Genomic DNA, 25025 nt, shown 5'->3' with positions numbered 1-25025 from the left:
TCAGCCTTCCACCAGGCTGTCTCCACTTTCTCAAATTTCTTCACGGTAGAAACAGGTAAAAAAGAACTTGAAGATTTACTTCTTTTGCAGTGATGTGAGGTAGATAGATTCGAAACTTTGGAGTTTATCAAGTCTTTACTGTGGTGCAGGGAAATCATTGTTTACTGATCAAGGATGTATATTGGCACTATTTTACATCCGCCACATGTCGAAGTAACGACCAATTGCATAGGATTTTTGCTGAAGAAAGATCATAATGATGTAAAAATTCATCGTAACAGTGTTGTTAGGATCTCCCAATGTGTTGTTTCACGAGAGCGATGCGATAACAAACACAACGGACCAAAAATGCTTGTAATTTTTTATAATCTCTCTTCCAACCTTCGATCTTTTTGTCGATCAAGCCTCGTTGTTCGACAAAAATGCGAGTCGGGATGAGTCCTCGGGGCTAGTCATAGGACTTTCCGATATTGGATAAGTCGATAAACTGACCCTCGCGTTTATATGAACGCTGACCTTCGGCTTCGTCACGCTTACACTGGGAACGCTCGGAGCTCGAGATTTCCTCCGGTTGCCCGAAGCCCCGGCCAGAAATTTGTTGCTGACGTGGATCGAAGCTTTCCGACCCCTCCCCGAGCATTTACACTTACACTCCTCGCAACAACAGCACGGCGTTTGGCCATCGTCGCTGCTTTTTACGGAGTATACCGTTTCAAGTTTCTCGTTTGTTGTCGAGTTGATTATGCGCTGAAGACCGATAATCTGAGAATTGAGAAGATTGATATATACAATCGATTAAAAAATAAAAATTGATTACCAAATAATTGATCATATAATGTATGGATGTTATTATCAGCACGTTAATTGGCGCTTAATCGATAGTTTAGGTAATACTTTGCATTCATTAATTGTGAGTAAATCAATTAGTTGTGGGTCAATCAATTGATTAGAAATGAATGACTTAAAGTCGATTAATCAGTTAAAAAAACCTTGTTAATTGACATTTGAATTGATTGAACAATCGATCAATCAATTAATCTAATCAATTAAATATTTGGAAACCACAGTAACGTTTTCCAGCCATTCACAAAATCTACCCAGGTAGAGTTAGGTACCTTACCTACCCGTGCACTATCTTACTTACCTTAGGAACGAACACAATCCCCAGGGTGGCAGCTGTACATAATACGACCACAAGCGACATTAGGGCCAGGTACACGTTATAGCGATCAGACCCCGCCATTGTCGTCGCCAAAATCACACCAATAACGGACAAGATGACGACATTATAAACGGAAATACCAATGTATTTGGAGTCATTCAGGGCTTTGATTTCGATGTTTCGTGTTTCCCACGCGAGGAAAATCCCGAACACCAGCAAGAGACCCTTATATCCTAGGGTGGTTATGAGAAAGTATTTTTCATGTTTTGAAGTGCAGTTGAAGATGTATGGATGGATAATTTCGTCCGCTTCATTGTCGTCCTAAAAAGAGGTAGAATATTTTCTCAGGGAAGGATATTTTTAGTTCTGGTCTTTTAAATTTGCGTTGCCACTGGGCCTTCAACAAAAAGTATTGTGCTTTATGCTAGTTAAAAGATCTGAGAATTTCAACATCACATTTTCATTCAGTTTGCTGAATTTCGTCTAGCAAAATTACAAAAAAAACGACTTCGGGAAGCCTTTTTGGAAAGAAATATTATTGTCTAGGTACTCGGTGCTAGGTACTAGTCAGCCAACCAATAATGCTGCAGAAATTATGCCAAAGGTGAAGTTGAATTGGGATATTTTTTATGCATGTATAATCGTGTTGATATTTAACAATTATTGGATGAAGTTGAGTGTGATATCGAGAATTATCAAGCCGAAGTTTGCATTATTCGCCGAAGCGAATATGAGGCGGATAACGCAAACTGAGGCTTGATAATTCTCGATATCATGCGAAAACCGAATTCAATAATTGTTTTATTATGTATTTCCTTTTTAGATAGGAAGCCTGCGCCATTATTGACAACAAACTAGCGGCAAAAAATTACGTCACCTACGGATTATTTTCAATGTCGTGTAGGTGGCAAGACATTGAGAATTATCTGTAGCTTTTTAGCCAATCACAATCGAGATTGTATTAGCAGTGCATAATAATTGGTATCATTGGGCAACAATGTTGGAATTCAAACTTAAAGAAAGGCGATGATTTTTTACATATCAAACTCTAGGCATACCTCCGAGGGGAGTGAAAGTGTCCCGGAACGAAAAGGACTAATGACCATCCATACAGTTAATAACAAACAGTCCACCGCTAACAAGCCGAAGAGCAGACCATATAGATGGAAGTTTTTGATGACCTAAAAAAAAAACGATGAAAAATTTATATTGCAGGGCAAATCTCGAAGAAAGGCATAAAGTATGAATCGGAAATCGATCGTGCAGCGGCTCGTACCGCTCTTCTGAAATTCTTGGAAGCGGTGAATATTCTATGAACTCTCCACGTTTTACTGAACATTGCCCCAAATGCTGTTGTGAAACCAAGCGACATCATCCATACTCGAGCCTATAATACGAAGAATATATATTATTTACGAGTTTTATTGTCCTTATAGATTGACATTCCAGCAACCGTTGAGTCAAGGTCTTCAAAATGGAACAAGAAAACTTCTCTATGTCCTACAAATCAAAACTATGTACTTTCTCAAAAAAAAATACTAGAGTATTATGCGGTCAAATTGTTACTTTCCCCCCTGAAACACTATATGTTGGCAACTCTTTCAGGGGGGAGAACACTAATACGATTTCGTTTTATCCCAGAAGCATTCTAGATTTGGTAATTTACAACTAACGTACATTGCAAAAGTGACCGTAGGTTTCCAAGGAAACAAATCTCGAGTCGAGCGTGTCGAACACGACTTTGGTGTAACAGAGAAATCCTCCAAATATGATGATATTGTTGACGTGGGGCGATGACATTTTTATATATCTGAAGAAAAAGGATTTGGAAAGATGGTTGTTAAACGCATATAGTTAATAATAAACACATAAAACCAGGAATGCATGCGCGTACAATAGGCTAAGCACCCGAGGACGCAGATTCAAAAACATACCTAATTTCACGATTTTTGATGTTGAAGTAAAACAAGGCCAGAGCAATTGTGATAGCGAACGCACACACGACCCAAATCGCGATCAACAGTGTCAAAGAATAATGCCGTAGTTCATTAATATGACGGGGACCATCTTGGATATATTTGGTACCTAGAAATAATATGGGACGACAATGGTTAAAACTAGAATCTTCATCTACAACTATTGGCAATAGCAAATCTACCTGGGGTCAAAAAGATTATGCCTATTAGTAAAACAGGGGGAAACCTAACTACCAATTTTTATGCGAACTCTAGACATAACGTCCACCTCAAAAACCTGTCCGTTCACATTCCCGTTGTTTGTCGTCAACAAAGACTGACCTTTAAATAATACTTCAGGTTTCGACTGGTTTGGGAAAAATGTTAAAAGGTTTAAAGACGAATGATGTTGTGCGATGTCGACCAAACGGCCTTCTCTTTTCTGCTGTATGACAACCGTTCCTAGTCTTTCTGTTGAATTGAACACTACTTTTCCCTGGAGAATACCAAAAAATGTGAAATTTTGAGAAAGAAGAATTATGTCAACATTTATATTGCCCAGTGCGTCCCCCAACCCTTTCAAAAGAATTAGAATGAGCTACTCAGAATTAGCGACATATTCGTTAATGAGTATTTTTAGAAATTATGATATAAATGAATCATTATATATATGTAGAAATGATCATTATATTGTATACATATAAATTAACTGATTTTCATTTCTGCCGGAAAAATTCCCCTTTGCGATTGTACACTTTCGGTGTGTTATTATATGAAAATAATTTGAATAATGCGTGATAGCAGCTGCCTGGATGTAAACTTGTTTATAAGTAACTTGTTTTCCCTTACAGATTTTTTTAAAACAGAATCCAGTCAATCCACAACCCCCAACAGACTTACAACCCTAAGAAAATACATTTTACGATATATTTTAACAATTTTGAATGGGGGACTGCAGTTTTTTATATCGTACCGAGATTCCTTCAAACTCTCTAGACATCATTCGCAGCTTCAGCTTATGTCCCAACAGGAAATACTGGGTATCCGAAATGGAGGACTGCATTTTTATGGCATCGTCGAAAGAATCATTCAGGCTCAATGCCAGGAGCCACGTTGTGTCGAAGGCTATTGAAGTTCGAGGAATTAAAAAGGGAAAAATTCCTTTTTGCAGCATCTTCATTTTGTAGTCAGTGCCTGTCTGGAAATCAACACCGAATTAAAAAGTACATCAAATGATAAAAAAAGAGATCAAGAAAAAAAGGGGAACACAAATCAAAGAACAGGCAAACAAGCAAAGAAAAAACAAACAAACACAAGGAGCAAGAAAACAACAAAGCAAGAATTAAACAAACAAATAAACAAGAAAACAGACAAACAATGTAGCAATTTAACACTCAAACACGAAAACAGAAAAGCAAATAAGTTACCTAACAAACAAACAAAGAAACAAACAAAGACACAAACAATCAAACAAGCAAATTGAAGAATTAAACTGACAAAACAAACAAACAAGAAAACAGACAAACAAACAAACAAACAAGAAAACAGACAAACACTTTAACAACCTAACAAACAAGACAACAGATAAACAATCAAACAAACAAACATGAAAACAAACAAACAAGAACGAAAACAAGACTGGGATAGATAAGCATGCGAGGAAACAAGCAAGCGGGCATAGAAACAACAAAACAGACAAATAATTGAAATAAAAAAGCACACAAACAAAAAACAAACATGCAAACCCAAAACGACCCAATAGACAAACCTCCAGTTCAAAAATTTAAAAAAAACAATTACTTACCAGGCCAGATATGGTTTTATTTTTATCTGTTCGAAGATATTGAACATTCAGAGCAAACGTTCCTTCGAGGACAGTCAAAAGGTCTGTTTCGTTACAGGCAATGTTTCTTCCCTGGTTTAACGACAACTGTGTATAATACGCCACCCAAACGATTTTATCCCCATAGAAACCTTGTTTGAAGGCCTATAGAAGTTGTAAGATGACTCTATTTTCCAGGAAATGAAAAGATAGACGGCGGGATTTTGAGCAAGGGTTAGGTGTTTAGGATTCTTTCCTCCACCAAGTCTAGATATTAACAGCTCCAAGTCATGATATTAAAAACAGAGTATACCATTGTCACCTACCTCACACATGACTGTTAAAAGTGTGTCACTCCTCATCAAGGCAACCACAACTCTTGCATCTTTCTCCTTTAATCACACAATAACAAGAAAAATATTCAGCCTGATGTAGCATTAAATGATATATTTGTACTTTGAATTTGAATTTCTTCTACTCTATATTCTCGTTCACTAAGGTAAATGAGGCTATGTAGACAAGTACGTATCCGGTATCTCCCCCAAAATGTGCTGAATTACCTTTAAAGTTTGTACAAAGAATTTCCTATCCCTTTCGTTCGAACTTATTCCCTCTTCTGTGAGGATTTCCACTTTGTCGGCCTTAAGTCTATCCCTAAGAGCATTCATAGCCTGAAAAAAATGTAAATTAGCTTGTAAGAACACCACGTAAGTATCTAATACTGCCAAGCTTTTGGTCCGTTAACCCGGGCCTTAACTTCATCAGTGCAATATTATTATTGCAAGAGATGAAAGAGCACGTCTAGAAAGAGCAATTTAGAACTGAAAGAGCCATCCAGTATATAAATCAAGTTTGTTTAGCTCAGGTTTCCTATCCTGTAGTAACACTGGATCAATAAGAGATAATCCTCACTGGACCTCAAGAAAAAGAAATTTCAGAACTGATAGGGCTATCCAAAATAAATAGAGATAAATTTAAGCTTAGATTTTCTCCTTTAGTAACGTCGAAACTCCTAGGGAGATGGTTTAAAAATAGCTACATGCAGGATTATCTAAATACTTACAGGAAGAAAAAGGGACTTCTCTTCCATGTCGTAGGCCAACGCAACTCGTCTCCAGCTAAAGAATTTTGTCAATTCAATCATAGCCTTGTTCAACGAGTTTGAAGTCGGTAAAACGCTGAGAAATTTTGGAAATACACCTGACGTAAGTTCTGGACTAGAAGCTCCATACGATACCTAACATAATTGGAAAAAAAAGCTGCACTGACATGTTCATTATTGTATGATAGTAACCGTTAAGCGCGTCCAAAAATTCCTAAAATTACTCGTGCTATTAATCCCGAATTGAACTCTCCATCATATGATCACCTACAATTGCATGACACCGGCGAAGAGCAATTACTATTAACCAAATTATTTACCCTACCTGCAATGTTCCCCAAATTGACGCCAATTGAGCAGTATAGCGAGCGATTTTTGACGTTGACGGTCCAAGAATGCAAATTTTTACTGCACTTGAAGAATTTTCGCTTTTGAACTCAATCAGGGATTGTATTGCCTTTGCAGGCATACGCTGAAATTAGATATCCACATACTGAGGTTATGTAAAAAACAGAAGACATATTTTCTAGGTCTGAATTTTGAAGACCGGTTTCCCAAAAGTAATTACGATTTTCCGGACACACATATAGCACACTTTTATTATGCATTTGATGATTTGAACATGGTATAAACTTACCAAGGTCTCTTTGTGGTTAAACACCAGTTCGTAACCCGGCAGCAAGCCCTGATCATAAATCGTTTCTGCTGCGAATTCGATGGCCCTTTTGAAGCCAAAAAAATCTTCATTTCCTAAACCAGGAATAAGTGTGCCGATGTGTAGTTTTTTCCGTTCTTGATGTGATAGAGGAAGAGCTCCAAGGATGAGGAGAAGTCCAAAGGCTAGCTTTTGCACCATTTTACCTGCATATATGTGAAAGAAGATTACGGGCTGCTTACATAAGAACGGTTACCCGGCTCCAACGAAGCCTGAGATGATTTTGAGGCATTGAAATAAGTCGATCTTTATGAAACACAACAAGCACATGCTATTGTAAGGACGATCACACCACAGGGTCATAGTATATACTCATTTCAATACCTCAAAATCATTTCACGCCTCGTTTGCTCTCAGCTGAGCCGGCAAACTTGGTTTAACCTTCGAATACGAAAGGAATGATGGGTTTGCGTATTAAGAAGGGACGGTACAAAATTTAATTACAGATCATCTGCAGCGCACATGAGCTGTATTTGCAATCAGATTAGGTGAGTTACTCATTGACATTGTACATACATTGAGAATTTGTAATGAGAAAGTGAATAAAACTCTGTGAAAAATAAAAGTGAATATAGGACTCCAAAACATGGTATAATTGTTGCTAAATATTTTGCTATAAATATTTTGCCTTAAACAACGTACAAGGGACCCTTAACAGAAAACATGCTTGCTACATCAAGCGCGTATATAAGATATCACAAACCAAACCCCTCGAACGCTCGGGGGTAAAGGTATAATGGTTAAAAAAGACAGTCTTTTTGAAATAAAGCTTATAGGGAAAGCTTCTTTGAATCAGCTGCATGAGATATTAACATAATTTGAAACAGTTAATCATGTAAATTATTTGTTTACTCGTGGCTAAACATAAGGTATTATGCAACTGATAGCAAAAGATATAGATATTATGCTAAGAACGAAACTATCTTTGCTCTTGAGATGTTTTGAAAGATATTATTAAAACGTCGTCAAAAAAAGCGGCGTCGGCCAAATTCAAAGACAACTTCCATGAGTACGTGCCGGTGAAATGGACATTACGGATTGTTATTAAACATTGACAATAGGCTTATGAAGTTTATGCGACTGCATGGACCCTTCGCTTGCGATGCATCTTTACGAGACAGAATTATATCCTAACCGCGAGTGTAATATAGATCACAATCAGACCGGATGTCCCGTTTCCCTAAAATTGCAACATTACGTTGAAACTTGCAAAATTCATTGGCTAATCGCCTAAAGAAAGTTAACAATCGATAACATAATATTGATCGCAATATGTTTCGACCTTCGCGGGAAGAGCAGGCAGGCGTACGCTGGGGCAGTAAGTTTTAAGTGAAAGATGGTTGTACGAAATCTAGATAGCGCTAAAGCCGAAGAATAGTCGTTTTAATTCGCTTTTAAATATAGACTTTCGTTGTTTTGTATAACCGGAATTAAACCTGGGTATTGTTAGGTAACAGCCTTTCTTTACAAAATTGTTGGTTCGAGTCTATAGCTTTTAAAATAGTTGATAAAATCACCGCTATCGTATCGGCATTCACAGAACTCCCAACCCAATGCTATATCATACCACATAGTCCAATTCTGCCGAAAAATTTAGTTTGAGATGCATTTAGTATACGTGGTGGTCGATCAGTGAGGTTTTACAAATTGCATATATCAGTAATCATTGCACGTTACGACCAAAATTTACTATTTACGAGCCCTTTACCTTTATACCAATTCAGTTAAAAATGGAGAAAAACATTTGCATTATAAAGACTCTGTGAAATTCCATACGAATAGATCGATTTACTCTTCAAGCACCTTCGCAGCAAACACAACTAGAAGCCATTTAATAACTTACATCAATATCAAAGCTTAAAATGTTCGACCCATGCAGTTCAAAATGCTAGAACACCTTTGCCAATGAAAATTTATGAAAAGATACATACTTCAACTCCCAGGACATCCCAAATTCTCATTCTCGTTAAACTTGTTGCAAATTTAACCGCATCTGATGTAGAACTTCAACATTATAAACTTCATTCAACTAAACTGGCCGACTTTGTTTGTTAAACGCCGTGAATAATAGATATCATAGATTTCATTAAAGAGACATGTCACAATTAATCTACGCGCAGGCCAGTGAGCTTATGAATATTAAATCCGCTGTTATCTTTGCTGATTACTGTAATATTCTCTAGAAATATTGCTTTAATATAAATATCTAACAAAACATTACCTCGAGTCCACAAAGATAAATATTACCATCTCAGCTTAATAGTATTGATACAGTAATAAAATAAATGCAAAGTTTGCTCTAGAGTAAGTCTGCAATGATAAATGATTGCTATCGATTGAATTTCGTTTTCTAAGTCAATAAATACGTTTCATTATGTTTCACGGTTCCCATTCTTATTATTATTACCTTACAATCATATCCGGATTTGAAAATATTCAAGGTGACATATATTAAGATAGTTTTTTGGATCGAATAAAATTTTTCAACGATTTTTTCTTAAATGAAACGGCCTTCCAGCCAGACGGGATTTTTCTATCGCATCATTTAAATGTTCCACCCACCGGAATCAATTTAATATCTTAACGCAAAATGAAAAATGAGTAATTGGGCCAGATGAAAATACTAGAACGTAATTCACAACATTTACGAAAATAGAGACACCAGGATATTTTGCTCCATATTATATAGCGCGTATATATTATATTTCACAATCATTTTCTCTTTCGAAAAAAAAGTAAACAATGTCATGCACGAGACTCGCAAGTTGAAAAGGCGTGAAAAAGGTTTAATTCAATTTACATTCATGTTAACATTTAACTATAGTAAGCGAATGATCAGTTCGCTAAACGTCAGTTTTTGCATTCATTTTGTTTCTAAAATTACTAAACAATTGAATTGTTCTCCTTTCGTGCGAGCCTGGGTGTTTGCGTGGGCTCGTAAAAATGTGCTTTTTATATTTTTTTCATAATCACAACTAAATGACGAACGCCCTCAGGTCGAAAAGTCAAGACGTTTCTTTGCATATGTTAAGCAATTTATTTTCCGATTCGTCTGATTGATATGTGAGAGCTGTTTTGGCAGGTATATCACTGTACCTATATGCTAGGTACAATGTCCTAGGTACAATGTCCAAAGCCATAAAATGTAATATAAATTTGGTATGCTTATAGTAATACAGCATTAGAATATGCAAGTTATTCATGTTTGCATAGAACGACAAGCTCTGTGCCTCTGTCAATTTGCTTCCCATCTAGAAATCCAATTGTATTTTCCATTTGGTGTTGAGTGAATGACAACTTATTTATATCAAACTTCACATGTAAATACGATTAATTCAGCGCTTGCGAAATCTCATTCTGACGTGCATATTAAATGAAGCCAAGGTTCCTACCAATATTAAACAAACCCATACGGGAAAGTCTAAACCCAGTTAGAAAAAGAATTAACGCGTGAATTGACCTCGTTACTGTTATTTTGTGCGTTTTTTGTGCCGAATTATGTTCAAAACAATAAATAGATAAATACAAATCAATAAATAGAAATCTCTCATTATCTAATGTGTTCAATTACGATTGATTAATACAAGCCTTATTAATATAAGCCTTTCTCTGCATGAGACTGACGAGAGATATTATTCAAGATTTTTTCCGACTGAGATATATCCCTTGACATTTTGGCGGATTCTTAAAAGATTTTCATCGCGATTCTACAGGCAAATTTTGGTTATTTTTAGGAATTTCTCAATAATGCTGTGGGCTTAATTTCATTCATCCTGCAATGCTATTTGGCCTTACATGGCTTGAATTAATATATAAATATGTTAGTGTATAAAGGTTGTTTGTCAATATTCGGTGTACCATAATGTATCTTATTGCCTCTTCTTATTGCCTCTGTATATTTTTATCATGCTGCCTATACTCCGCCAGCTTTCTGTACAATTAATTCTCTAAAAGAAAATGATCGCTTTTGACTCTTGAAAATGCGAACCAGTTCTGTGACTTTGTATAACCTTGCAAATGTCGTATATATAGACAAAGGTGATTCTCAACTATTCATGAAACGTGATGTAGAAGAAAATTACATATTTTACGAAAACGGCGGAGCATGGTAATGTTTCCTCGATTTTGTACACCTTATAACTACAACTCCCTATAAACCTATATGTTTGAATTAGCAAAGTATATTGCTTCAGCATCCATTGAGCCTAAAATCTCATTTCATGAATGGCTTATTGGCATGCATCCTTTTTTCAATCATATCACAAAATCTTAGCACGCTATATTCACGTGAGTTCAAGGTAAAATTATATACTATAAAACCTCACTCTTACGAAATGAAATCGTAAAATCCAATAAATAATAGCGAATAACCTTCAGAAATCCCACAATCTTACTTGGCAAAGGTCTCTCCAGTTTCTTGCCAATTCCAAAGCCAAACGGTTTTGATAACCTCTGTTATATAAGGCGGAGAAATCTCGACATGAACGTAAGCAGCCGAAGTCGTTTTTTATATAACAAGCTCCACTCTCGCCGATGAGTCCAAATATGTGTCAACAAGAGTCTCGAAATTTTAAATGCGTGCTTTCAATACTTGTTATTTCTCTTGACGTAAGCAATGCTTAGTGAAGAAGCACGATACAGTTCAAAGGCCAAGGCCTTATACACGAGTTATATCTGTCTTCCTTTAAACACATTTACATTAGTTGCATGCAAAATGGAGCCTTTTTATCTTACATAGCATATACGTCTAGTGGCGTATGAAAATTACCGTTGAAGCAGAGTTAATTCGTTTTCTTGCAGAAATTTAAAATCACAGTTATTTTAAGATCTATAAATCGTATTTTAATCTAATTTACAGCGAATCTGAGGAACATTTGTTGCAAATGAATAATACGAGTTTTGATAAAATATATATAGAATGTCAAAAAATAGCGAACTAATATCTGTATGGCACAGTATAGATATATTGCTTGGTTTGTTTGAAGTGCAATAATTCACAATCTTTAACTATGTTGCTGCATGTGAACATTTATGCATAAACATGTTTGTGTCTATCGAGTAAATACTATCCCAAACTCAACAAAAAAGGCAAAGCATTTCTAACAACCCTGTTGAAGTGTTCAGTTATAAGCCTGAGTTGCTAGCAATATCCACTTTGTCTATTTCGACGCACACAAGAGCGAGGCGTGCTAACGACCTCGAGAGGCAATTGACCTCAGCCCAAAAACTGTCGAGATAAACTTAATAAGAGAAACTCGAAACAAGAGAGACTTGCGTCACTGGGGGAATTCCACACAACAACTATGATAACCGCAGCGTCGGGGCTTTAGCTGAATAGACAGGTCAGACACTCTCAAACTATATATCCCTTTGTTCACACACAAAAATATTCCCATAATATATACCTTAATGCACCCTCATGCATGCAAATCGTGATGTTGTGAACCGCTATATATACTCTTCTCATGACCTACGTATATACGCCCAATTATAAAACAATATATTTAAATATATTTAAAGATTGCATTTAGCATAGACGTCAAGTGCTGTTTGATATTTTTTAAAGAGGAATGCCGCCAAAATAACGATTTATCAACGCAAAACTCCCACACAACTGCATGGAAATGAAACAAGATTATATCAGGACTAAATTCGGTCTTAAAATCATTCAAACAATAAATTATTTTTCAAGTTGTTCACGAACGGTTCCTTTGATCGAATGAAACCTGCAAACAGGTTGTGATAACGAATTGTATTCGTAATGCATGTTTGTAATGAAAACAACGTTTCGTTCACGTTTCAAATGTCATCAACTGTCGGAATATTTAACACATTATTTGGGTTTGCTATACTTCTATGAAATTAGGGCTATGTTTAAAAAGCTTCGGAGTAATTCTTAAATGAAGTATCTCCAATAGTTATGCGCAGAACCGACACTCGTGCAAGCCCCATAATTTAATAGTGCTGCCGGGAAAGGCCTATCATTATATTAATATTCAGGCAAATAATTTGTTGAAAACCCTAAGTCGCCTTAAAAGAAATTACTTTAATTCCAGTCAATTAAATATTCTGCTCCGAACGATGCATTTTCAGCTTTGTAAATTGTAACCAGTCCGTAACAAGCTATACTTACTCTTTACACGAAGTATCAACAACGTCAAGCAAAGCACATGCAAGTTACAACTTACAAGAGTTACAAGTATAGTATACAACACAGCTTTACATTCATTCTTCCTCGTCTATTTGCTTATCATAGTTATACCCCCTAATAAATTATTGTACCTATGAGACAAAGACGCCTTTGTGTAATTTAGTTGTTATTGCAAGATAGCATGATATTATTATGACTGCAGTCTTTCCGAAGTAGCATGAACCCCCCCGGCGTTGCTATCATGATTTCAATAATATTAGATGAAAGCTGCTGATAGCTCGCGAATACAGGCATTGCTATCAGCAAAATTATGAGAAATCAAGACTCCATGACCTCTCGTCCAGTTCGATAACACAGTATACGTCTTTCATATATATAAAGACGTTGACACGTTGTAACCTCTTCCGACACAAATTTGCAACACGTATATTGAGACCCTCGCATACGTGAGCTTGTTTCCGAATTTTATATTTACAGATGGTGGTATATTGATTGATATAACAAGGCCTTGTCGCAATTGTAACAAGGACCATTACTATAGCTAAGCCCTGACCGCAACCATTTAAAAAATGCGACAACAGTGGGGAGAAGTGCGTATATATTTACTCAACACTTATATTGACCGATGGACCGTCAGGGATATATGATATAACTATATAAAAAGCGCTTATAGATTTAACTAGCCCTCCCCTCGAACAAACTAATATGCAAAGTAACTAGAGCAGGTATCATATTAATATCCTTATAACTATCGTAACTGTGATCTGATCTGGAGTTATTGGAGCGTTTATATTGTCGGATTGCCTTCGTTTGAAATGATATAGCGTGTAAGCTATTTATAGTATCGTCTATTAACTGAACGAATGTTCTTTGGCAGTTTTAAAAAACCCTTCGACCTAAACAGGAACTTTACAAAGCGACATGTATGAAATGTAGCTACACTTACCAACGTTCCACTCTCGAAGTTGTAAGAACTAATTCCCTCGCGTGTGCGGTCAGAATATTATATTGATGTCCCAGAAAGCAGTCTGACAATAATTCACATCAAACGTGCCACTTAGCCACATGTGTTATCCATCTAGTCAAAACACTTTTCAACATACGAGCGAAGATAATGACTGAGTTCAATAAAGTTTGCTGCGAGTTCCGTCTACCGGGAACCGAGTATTGTATTTCCCCCCCCAGCTGACGTCCTCCGCGGTAGACAAGGTTCTTTGTTTTCTAAAACAAGAAAAGAGAACGAAGTTTGATATTATAAGATCTTATTTACACTTTCTTCGATCCGTATAGGAGCGGTATCAGTAGCCAAGATGTTTTCCACGCTATACGCATTTTAACCTCCTACACACTACAGTACACATCAGGGGCCGGTTGTATCAAGCCCGTTTAGCTTAAACGGTGGATAAGTTAAAAATAGAAAGCAAGTCTGCCGTTTTATTCAACAAGCGAACTAAATTTTTTTTACCTTAATACAAAGATACTGTTTACAACTATACATATTCAGTGCATAATATTTAAGTTGACTCATTCCAAAGAGGTGTAAGAGTGGTATTTAATTTTAACTTACCACCGTTTTAAGCTAAACGGGCTGGATACAACCGGCCCCAGAGCAATATACCTTTAAAATAAACCGAGATTTCAGTCTGCACAAATTTCATTTTCGCTAACGAGACCTTGTGGAAATCGTCACACGAAAACTTACGGAATACATTAAGCGACCGGTCGCTCTAATCATCTTAGAAAATTACTATAATCTCAAGAAAATATTTTCGATCGCATTCAAATTACTTCAAAATAATGAAATAAATGCAAGTATAACTGATAAAATTAAAGATAAGTTCCAATATAACCAGGGAGCAGCGTGGCAGCGTCTTCAAACAACTTAGGCTTAGCATCAAATGTGGTATGAACAACTGCCCAAAATAGACAAAACACTTCTCGACGTTTCGACCTGAGGGCCTTCGTCAGGAGAGTTAGCATGAGGAAGGTCCTCAGGTCGAAACGTCGAGAAGTGTTTTGTCTATTTTAGGCAGTTGCTATACCACATTTGATGCTAAGTTGATAAAATTAAATATCCTGCATTCAAGATTTATGAACTAACCCGGAATCAATGAAATCCCTTTTAGTATTCGCAACATGCTGTGCTATATCTATGCCATCGCAGGAGGCTAAAAGGCCATAGTAATTTTGATCTTTATTAGGGCGGGAGTTTTAATAAGTTCTCGTCTTCAATTTAGAATGTTGTCCAGTCGAGTGTCGAGAGAAAAAACCCGCGACTCGTGGACAGAACATCTTTTACACAAACCCAAAAAAAAACACAAGGTCTTTCTCTTGACCTTATTCCTGTCGGCTTTCGACAGACGATGTGAAGACTGGCTTTCAAACGTTGCAACGACAACAGTCTTAAACTATAACTAAAGCAAACAACAACAATTGGTTTTGTTTTTGTTTGCGTTCGATAAAACAAAACTCGCTGTAACTTTCAGATTGGCTAAAAGATGGCGGAAGTCGATCTTTTAACTTGTTTGCCAGTTGAGTTAAATAATCAAAATCGAGGAAATAATGTTCAAATGTTTGTTATATTTCACATTATTCCCTACAGAACAGGCTTATCATAAGTTTGAGAAAATGAGTCTTTCGCTTTGCAGAGAGAAAATACCATTTATACTTTCCACAAGAAAACTTTCTTAAGATGAAAAGTTCTTAAAAATGTAGCCAGCTAATTTTCACTTACGTGAAGTACTACATATTTTAACACGGTAATCGTGACTGTTAAATTCGCTGAGATGCATGTTTAATAGACCTTACACCGCTATTGTTTTAAAATATAGTGAATTAATTTGCTACAACAAAATGGCGCATTTTACTATTATATTTGGCTTCAAAATATTTTGAAGCTTTCAAACTTCCAAAAAAAAATTTACACCACTATTTTTATCGGGTACACTTTAGCACCCAGCTGAGATAAATGCGTTGTATATATCCGATGCATTGCCAGCTAATTGTTTCAAAATGGCAATATTTTAGCTCATGCAGGGAGCTTACCGGCCACGAAACATGACAAAAACACGACTCTTTCTTTACAGCGCTCTAACTGTTAAACGTCAACACCTAATCACATCTGTTCGTCTTCAATTTTACTAAAGACATTTCTTGAAGGAGAAACAACTAACAAGGATATTTAATCCATGTTGCATGTCATTATAAGATTGTAAGGTCTAGGTCAAACTTTACACTTCACATAGCGGAATTTATTTTTCAAATGAGTAACTAAAAAAATATCCTTAACTCCTGCATCGCGTAAGAACCTAGGTGATTTAATCCTTGCAGTTTAAACAAAATATATGAACGTTCTTAAATAAATCCTCATGCATTTTAAGTGTGACCTCTTGAGCCCGGTCACTTTTCCGGCGAGAAACAACAATTCCTATTATTGGTATTCAAATTCCGAGAATTGGAAACTCCTTGCAAGCAAAATTAATTGAATTGCATTACGGCAGGCCTGCGTAGCAGCGCCTTTTGTTGCATGTTTGCTTTATATTAATAGTTTTAATCAAAATGCCAGACAAGTGGCGTCAAGGACACAGTGTGCGTTTAAAGACTTGAAAAGATGATTAAAGATCTTCAAACCAACACCTTTTAACAGACTAATGATCAGAAGAACCACGGCGAGGTGAATTGCCAAAGCAACTTTTTGTTAAAGATATAATTTGGCATGGTGTTGTAAAAAAGCAATCTTATGCCCCTGAAGTGTGAACTCTATATTTAGACTAGAATAAGTGACGTTTTTTTGTTGAATCCCGTTTTTATAGAATTCACTGCTGAGGTTCTGGTTCGCTCAGTTCACAGTAAGTCAGTTCCAGTTCAAAACATATCGAATCACACTCCTCACAAATCACAGGCGCGGCCTGCCCGACTCCTGCCCGCCTGCCCGCCACTCATTTTAATATACTAGTTATTTATTACACAAAAGTCTCTGCGAAGGAAAGTGATATAACTGCCTTTGTAGCTTGGAGTAACAAAATAGGGACGGCTGTATGCTTCAGACGTGTTTACATACATTCAGTTAATCAGTTTTTATATCAAAATGTCGCGTGAAAGAAACACAAGAACACAGTATGCTTTTATACAAGTGAACAGACTGGCATCGCAACCTACTGTCACACTAAATGGACCACAGGATTTGGCCAATTCCCATAGAAATTGCGAGAATTTCAAGCATATTGGTGTGAATTGCTCGATCATAAAGATAGCGAAAAGTACACGATTGGAGCTTAGCATGACATTTACAGATAAACAAAGCGAATATTTAGTTTTCTTGAAAGCAAGTCTCCTGGAGGAAGCTACGAGTAAAGGATTTGTACTGTTGTCAAATCAGAAGATCACAGATGATACCCTGGCATTATCGCGAGAGGTGATGGCGTAAAGGACATGCACTTCAGCTGGTTTGGCGTGTAAATCGAACATATAGAGTAGACATGTTGTTGTTCTTAATTCCCGGAAGCGAACTTCCGTAATTCAGAATGTATCAAAATTGATTTCATGATTATAGTTTACTGTTGACAAGCATACTCTGAGTTTTAAATTTCTTATTGATATTAATATAAATAGAATTCAGTGTTGTCTCATCTCTGCATCTTCATGCATGCAGTTATATAAACTCGTAGCATTCATCAGTTCACGTGATCTTGCCTTATAAAATCAATACCCGAGATCAAACGAGACGGGACTCGTCATGTATTTTTGAACCAAAGAAGGATTCATTTCTTTTTATAATAAGTCACGTGTAGGAGAGGATCTTGCGCAATTGGTTGTTTCTAGATGCATTGGTAAATGTCTTTCTCCCAACTTTTAGTGTAGTTAGCAATGCTTGTTGGAAGTTTACATGGAAATTTATTGATAAATTCGAAGAAAAATGAAGCAACAGGTCAAAAGTCCAACTGCTAAGCTTCATGTGATATCCGTGAGTGTATCACATGGTCGGCACTAGATCATAGACAACATACGCACATATCTGAAACTGCTATATATAACGGTCAGCGATGTTGCATTTGCGCAAAACTTAATATAAATGAGGTCTTATTATACTTATAATACTTTGTAATTGTAAACGCTTTCAATTTATACAACTCAGGACGATACAAATTGACTGTATTGACTGACTCACAATTTAATGAGTATTACAAAATGAATTGCTCAAGTCATTCACAGAGATAGATTTCTCAAACAGCCTTTCCTCGTATAATATCATAGTTTCTTTTAATATTATGCATGAAGAGCCTAAACCTTATACCATATGCCTTATGCCATAATATTGTATATAAAATCTTTATTATTATTATTAATAAAGTTTTCATTATTATTATCATTATAACGTTAAAATTCATTATTATGGAAGTAAAGTTTCTGCAATATTTACAATCTTATTTCTTTTCATGTAATTGTAGTATATTATTTTTACTTTATAACTGACTGGTGTCACAGGAATTTTGCCCTCCCAGAAGATTCCCTCCCCCCCCTAATAAATTTTGAATTTTTGATCTAATAACAAAATGACTGCAAGTTGAAGAGTACTGCAAAATGTGAGCCTTGAATGGGTATAACATGTATTGTTGTACATACACACTAAGACATACTATTGATTTCATAATTCAAATTTGACCAATTCCATTATGTTTGTCAATACAATGATAATGTGTTAACAGAGAACAAAAATTGCAAAGGAAAGGTGAAGTTTCTGAAAGGGGGCCAATCGTCTGGCGTTTACAGATAGAGTAAATTCTAAAGTAGGCTGCATTTCCCACCAACGGGTTTAGCTCTGGCCTTGTAATTAGAGAAATATGCAACTTTATGGTATTAACAATGCACTCAAATGTACTGTTATAAAGGTTATACTGTTTATATTTAACTATTTCAATTGAGGTTCCAGTGGGACATTAGATGAATTGTTGAAAATTATCACCAACTAAGTCACAGAATGATCCACTAACTATGTCACAGAATGATTCATCAATATCCTTTGCAGGGATATAATATTTCTTTCCTTCGAGCCAATTTCCCAATTTTCGCGCGCTATTTTATTATGAAATCATCAAATCAATTCAGGGCACCCGCTGACCAATATATATAGCAGTTTCAGATATGTGCGTATCTTGTCTATGATCTAGTGCCGACCGTAGCACATATAACGTCTCTGATCTATGCACAACTGGAGTTATATAAAACGCGATTGTCAACATTTAGGTTTGCAGGATAATCGATGTACCTGCCCTCCACCATACCCACGGGATTATTAAATATTGTATCATATCACCACTCCTCATGCATGAAAACAACCTCGCAAGCCAGGCTCTTTTACCTACGCTCCTCGCGGCCCACGCTGCGGCAAAGACCCTAGTCAAGGCTGGTCACGTGATTATTTTGTTACGCTTCTCCCGTGTGGGGATGGGTGGGACACAAGTAGCGCATAAATCACATCAGTTAAAACAGCGTGTTTCTAAGGCCTGAATATTGAGCGCTGTTGTACCGCAAAGCGAAATAACCTGTGTCGCTATTGTTTTTTGACCTCTAAATTCGCTCATCAACGCCCAAATTCAGAGGATAGCACAGGCCTTCGAGTGTCTGTATTGAATGTCAACAGAACTTGTGACGATACTAAAACCGATTCCAACGACGATGATACAGTCTACACTTGCAATTTGAATTTAAATTCGGTTTATTCCTCTTTTGAGTTTTTTGCTGCGCCACACTAGCTGTATTTATTTAGTTTATTGTGTGAACCGCTATTTTTAGTTGCGTTAGTACAAAGCCATCTGGATTGTGACAAGTGCTAAAAATAGCAGAAATAGTATAACGACTTTGCCACTCCTCCCATGAATATGAACTAAACGCTAATTAAAAACCTCCCATATTTTGGGAGGTTTTGCGATGTCACATGACCAGCCTTGACCAGGGTCTTTGCCGCAGCGTGGGCCGCGAGGAGCGTAGGTAAAAGAGCCTGGCTTGCGAGGTTGGCATGAAAACAGATATTTGTTGTAAATCAACTTGAGATAAATTGAATTACCTTATGGAATGTTTTAGAGTCGCGCTCATGTAGACGTTGCATATGAAAGTAAAAACGGTGTAAGACACGATCACACGAATGTTTTATAATAGATCTAGAGACCACGGTTTGCCAAGGATATAAGCAATAACCATTTGGAGAGCTAAATCCTTTTCTTCTCTTGAAGAAGGCTTTTTAAGAAAACTGATAAAAAAATTCTATTCGAAGTTTTAAATAAAGACTTTCTCAAATTTTCGTAGAACTGAGCTAGCCATAGTGCATGACTGTAATGTGTTATATTGCCCAGCAAAAACGGACAAAAATTGACAAAGGTTTTACAAATGAAACGGAAAATCATGATTGGCACAGTTGATGAGTTCATGTAGTGCTTTAATTGAAAGATATTATTTCACAATAAGATTTAAATGGAAGATAAATGCGAATATTTCAAACTAATGACGAGCCGAAATTATACAGAGTCGAGCGGTAATATTCATTTAAAGAAACAATTACTTGAGATAACTTTATGGAAAAACATCTTCAAAATATGATGCGAATCGTGCGATGGCAATTTGTACATTCGCCGACAACAAAACATTTAATGAACGTAAATAATTAAGAGAGACATATAGTAATGGATATAAGATCAATGGACGGAAACGTTTAAAAGGACAAAAACCCAAAATGCTGACTACTTTATTAACTTTGTTTTAACTTTTTGTCCAAATATCATAGTTCCAATTGTATTAAATTCATAATGGGTTTTTTGCGGAAAATATAGCTGGAATTATAAGTTTCTGCATATAATTTTAAGGCTGTTTTTCAATAGGCGGATTTTACGCGCGTTATCCTTTTGCCGTCCTCAGTATTATAGATTTACATGAGAAAATCGCTTTATCGCTTTCCTTCTAGTGGCAAAAGACCTTAAATTTGCAAGTACACATGCATATATGTAGACTTCGAACTTTCTTCTAAATTCGGTAGTCCCTGGCTCCAAGTAAAACACAAGTTCATTAATAATGCTGTATCTATACCTACGCATATATACAGATGTACACTAAAAGTCGGTTATATACTTATATTCATGCAGCTACCGTCTAATTATAAAATTTATACAATTAAAATCACACGTTAAAGTGAAAATTGCGGAATTATCCACAGAATTAACCCCACTTAGTTACTTTTCTATACGTCAATTTATAAAAGCATGCATGCATGATTACAAATCCGCATCATCATAACTATAAGACAACTTTTTAAGCTCATCTTTCTCAATTGGTCAGTGGCCCTAACGCTAAGCAATGTACGAAAAATTGTGAATATCCTGACCCGGGCAAACGAATTTTAGCCTACGTGCATGCTTTTAAAATGATATGAAATACTCGCGTAAAAGAGCTATTAGGAAACTGTTGGCAATTTCGTGTTGTTGTGACGGTCACGGGCATGCATGCCCACTCATATTCTTCCGTCGTAATCCAAAATATTTGATTATACGCATTACAGCATCATCGTGCTTAGCATTTATATAACTTAACAAATAGTGATGATATATAACACTATAATCCAATATACCTATATATATGTATAACATGGGTTCCTTATTTATTGCATAACATGTGAGCTTATAGAAACTTGATCACTAAATGACATATAGGATTTATTTATTGATGCATGAACGAGGAATACGACAAACGCACGACCAGTGCGTGGTATAGATAGACTTCCTTAAAAAAGTTGATATAAATTTGCGATAAATTTGATCGACCTTGTTCAAACTGTGACACTATACTCGCCAAATATCATGCAAATAGGAGCCTTTGGCATACAATTTCGAAAAAGTTCAGTGTTTATTGTAGCTGCCGAGGTTATATAAAAGCCGTTGAAATGTGCTGAGGTAATGATGAATTTCCCGCACGCAGAAATTCAAAAAACGACCTGCCCACCCTCTACCACGCAAGCAGTTCACACCAGGCTTTGTACGTCTTTAATTACTCGACAGTGTCGAGAGTGTCGGCACATTGGCATTTTCTCATCGTAAAGGTGGCTTTCAATTACAGAAAATCATTTAAAACAAATATTTTTCTTATTACTAAGTTGCCTAACTTACATTTAAAGTTCCGCCGGCGTCTATATTCATTTTCGCCTTGCAGCGAAGTGACCTTTATGTGAGCACAAAGGTCACTTTAATATATAGGAAGAAATGTTCCGAAAAACAACATCTTGTAAACTCAATAGTTTGTGGTGATATTTGTTGTCTTATTTTGAGTTTACAACTAGGTTTTTGTTGGAACAGGTTTCTTCCAATATTTCATCAAATTGTCTGCTGGCGAAGGTTAAAGGTCACTTACTTTAAGCGAGTTTTCGTCGAATCGAGTATTATCACTTTTATATTTTAGTGATATTACTGTCTTGTTTATATTATCAAGACTCCATGCATGGACAAAACCTTGACCTTTGAATGACTTCTTTAAAAATTTCCTATGTTTAATTATTAAAATGATAAAACTTTCCTTGATGCACAAGCACTACACATTTACTTGAAAGTACCGAGTGGCGAGTGCTATATCGTGTTAAAAAAAATCAATGACAAAATCTACATGATGGAACGTGCGATTTGACATTTCAACTAAACGTTTCAGCCTACACCGTATATCTGTCATTATCAAAAATATTTTTGAGCCGCGCGAACGCAGTGAATCTACACCGCCAACTTCATTTATTGCGCGTGGTGACCGGAATTTCGCATGTGTTAGACGCTGGCTGACGCATGCACGCGATCACGCCTGCAGTCAGCAGAGGCAGTCCCGCGATAGCGCGGCATATTGTTCTTTATTTACCACAGGTACTTGGGGTCCTTGGGGTAGTAACAGAGTAACAGAGTGTCAAACTGAAGGATGATATTTATTAGCATCTATAGTGAGAACAGTTTAAAACTGATAGAATTATTTAGCATAAACAAAGTTAGTTTAGTGCAGCTTTCCTCTTTCGTGTAGTAACACTGGATCATAGAGATGACTTTACAGCTTTACTGGCTCTTCAGGAACAACTGTTTAGACTGCGTAAATAAAGTCGGCTTAGTACAACTTTCCTCCCTGTAGTAACACTAGATCAATAAGACATGATCGATCCTCGCTTAACCTTAGATCCGTGAATAAGAGATGATCCATACTGGACCTTCATGAAGAACCGCTTAGAACTGTTAAAGTTATCCAGTATAAACAAAGTTAGTTTGGTTCATAGTTTAATTAAAGTTTCGCTTCCGTTGTACTAGAACAGAGCTTCATCGGCAAGTTCAATGGTATAGTGTTAAGTGAACAAAATGAAAATTAACGTATTTGATATCGAATGATAACGATGGCCAGTTCATTGTGATTTGTCGAAAAAAATCATCATCTACGAAGACGATTTTAGCAATAATTCAAGCCCGGCATGCTTAAATCACCTGTTCGACTTTCAAATAATGCTCGGTGACCTCCTCTTCAACTTAAAATACATTTAATAACACTCAAAAAACAACATGAAAACACAAGCTTACCTTGCGAGTCGAAAGAAGGTCCAACCGTCGCCTAGGTATTTAGTTCAATTCTAGTCCATTCGGTGAATCTTAAGAAAAATATCGGAGGAATATTTGAGTGTCTTTCCGAGTCGTAAAAAGGCGTCGATTTAATATAAACATCAGATGCATCTGCAAGCAGCTCCCAGTGGGGCGAATGCTTGTTCAGAAATCTACGTTGCAATTTTATTAAACTCTGTCAGTAAACGATGATTGAGTGACGAATTACAGGTCTTCTCTTAATTCGGAATACTGATCAATTTGACATTAATCATTGCGCTAGCCAATAAGGTAACAGGGAGGTGTTGACTTATGTATAATCTGTGAGGCAGTAAAATTGATTTGTTTGGCCAGAGACGAGATATAATGCCTTATGTTTGCCCCGTTCTCTCGGTCGAAAACATATCTTGCGGTTGAAATAGCATGAGAAATATGGCTTTATTAAAAAAAATATATATCACATTGTCATGGGCAGTTTCAAGTTGGCTCTTTTAAAATTTCCGCGTGGATTGGCTCTTGAGGTCTGAAGTGTTGACTTAATATATATAGAATGTCCGAAAAACGAGCAATTTTCATTTCATATGCAAAAACAATGAACAAAACACATTACATCCTTTGTCAGCTGTAATACAAATACGAGAAAATGTATATAATTTGTTACGGTGGCACTGACTGAAGATTTACAAACGCAATCCAACCAATGACCCCGGTATGGAATTTCAGTCGGCGAAGCCAAAGGGACGGATTATTCTGCAAGCGAGCTTATGACGAACTTCCGTTGTTTCAAAAAGTTGCTCGACATACGATTTTTATATAGCTCGCTCTGGTGTTGACACAAGTAGGCGAGAAGGATAAACACAAGTTTGGTTTTGTGAAAACAAATCGGTAAAGGTAAATAAGACAAAGCGTGGCAAAGCAAACAGTTCAAAATAAAGATGCCTTTTTCTCTTCAATTTATTTTTGAGGTTTTTTAGACGTTAAAATATTCATGCGAATTCTGAATGATAGTTTCTCGAAGTTTTGTTGAGCCGAGTTTAATATTCATCACAGGATTCCCCCGAAGGCATGCCAAGGGTTAAGATCTCTTTTGAATGTGGTGAGATATTAAGAACGCGAACATGAAACCGCAAATGAATAAGTGATTGAGATCGAATTGAACACAAGTTTTTCTTTGAATATTACATCCCTGTACTCATAATCAGATGTTGCATTCAAATTTAAATGAGCATCACTTCGGCTCCATTAGACAATCTCTTTTGTGTCCTGAAATCTGAATAATGAATTTCGAGAGGGAATTGGTTTTTCGACAGCTGCATCATTACCTAATTTAAGTGAGAGGTTTTACGGCAAATTTGCTTTTGTTCCTTCCAATTTAAAGGTGTGATTTTGTTGGTGCGACAAAAAAATAAACTGAACTAACTTTATCTATACTGGATAGCGCTCAATCAGTTGTAATTAAATTGTTCTTCCCAGAGGTCCAGTTAGGATCATCTCTTATTGATCCAGTGTTACAACAAGAGGAA

The 25025-nt window shown here is 36.4% G+C and overlaps 1 protein-coding gene across 3 annotated transcripts; it reads right to left on the bottom strand.

Moving 5' to 3' along the window:
• Positions 1 to 24: 24 nt before the first annotated feature.
• On the bottom strand, positions 25 to 23634 carry LOC114523139 (gamma-aminobutyric acid type B receptor subunit 2-like). 3 transcript variants are annotated; one of them, XM_028543992.1, is made up of 16 exons: positions 23485 to 23634; positions 13854 to 14128; positions 6679 to 6902; positions 6367 to 6513; positions 6003 to 6176; positions 5500 to 5610; positions 5266 to 5331; positions 4922 to 5104; positions 4091 to 4315; positions 3460 to 3613; positions 3097 to 3247; positions 2840 to 2972; positions 2439 to 2549; positions 2221 to 2343; positions 1145 to 1483; positions 25 to 762 (listed from the first exon to the last, which is right to left on the bottom strand). In XM_028543992.1, the coding sequence occupies exons 3-16, from the start codon at positions 6895 to 6897 to the stop codon at positions 400 to 402; spliced, it is 2499 nt and encodes an 832-aa protein (XP_028399793.1). In that variant the 5' UTR covers positions 6898 to 6902; positions 13854 to 14128; positions 23485 to 23634; the 3' UTR covers positions 25 to 399. The 3 variants fall into 3 exon arrangements, with proteins under 3 accessions (XP_028399793.1, XP_028399795.1, XP_028399794.1); XM_028543994.1 differs by lacking the exons at positions 13854 to 14128; positions 23485 to 23634 and adding an exon at positions 11151 to 11169; XM_028543993.1 differs by lacking the exons at positions 13854 to 14128; positions 23485 to 23634 and adding an exon at positions 8688 to 8804.
• Positions 23635 to 25025: the final 1391 nt, after the last annotated feature.

Source organism: Dendronephthya gigantea, unplaced genomic scaffold (genome assembly GCF_004324835.1).
Source record: "Dendronephthya gigantea isolate DGI-Jeju-01 unplaced genomic scaffold, DenGig_1.0 000026F, whole genome shotgun sequence".
NCBI lineage: Eukaryota > Metazoa > Cnidaria > Anthozoa > Malacalcyonacea > Nephtheidae > Dendronephthya > Dendronephthya gigantea.
Note: the sequence above shows the minus strand (reverse complement) of the source record. Positions and strands in the feature narration are given on the sequence as shown.

Coding starts and splice junctions, on each gene's coding strand:
- LOC114523139 (XM_028543992.1), bottom strand. CDS start 6,897: ATGGTGCAAAAGCTAGCCTTTGGACTTCTCCTCATCCTTGGAGCTCTT. Junction 5,332..5,499: donor TCTTTGTACAAACTTTAAAG/GTAATTCAGCAC, acceptor GTGTGATTAAAG/GAGAAAGATGCAAGAGTTGT. Junction 4,316..4,921: donor ATAAAACCATATCTGGCCTG/GTAAGTAATTGT, acceptor GTTGATTTCCAG/ACAGGCACTGACTACAAAAT.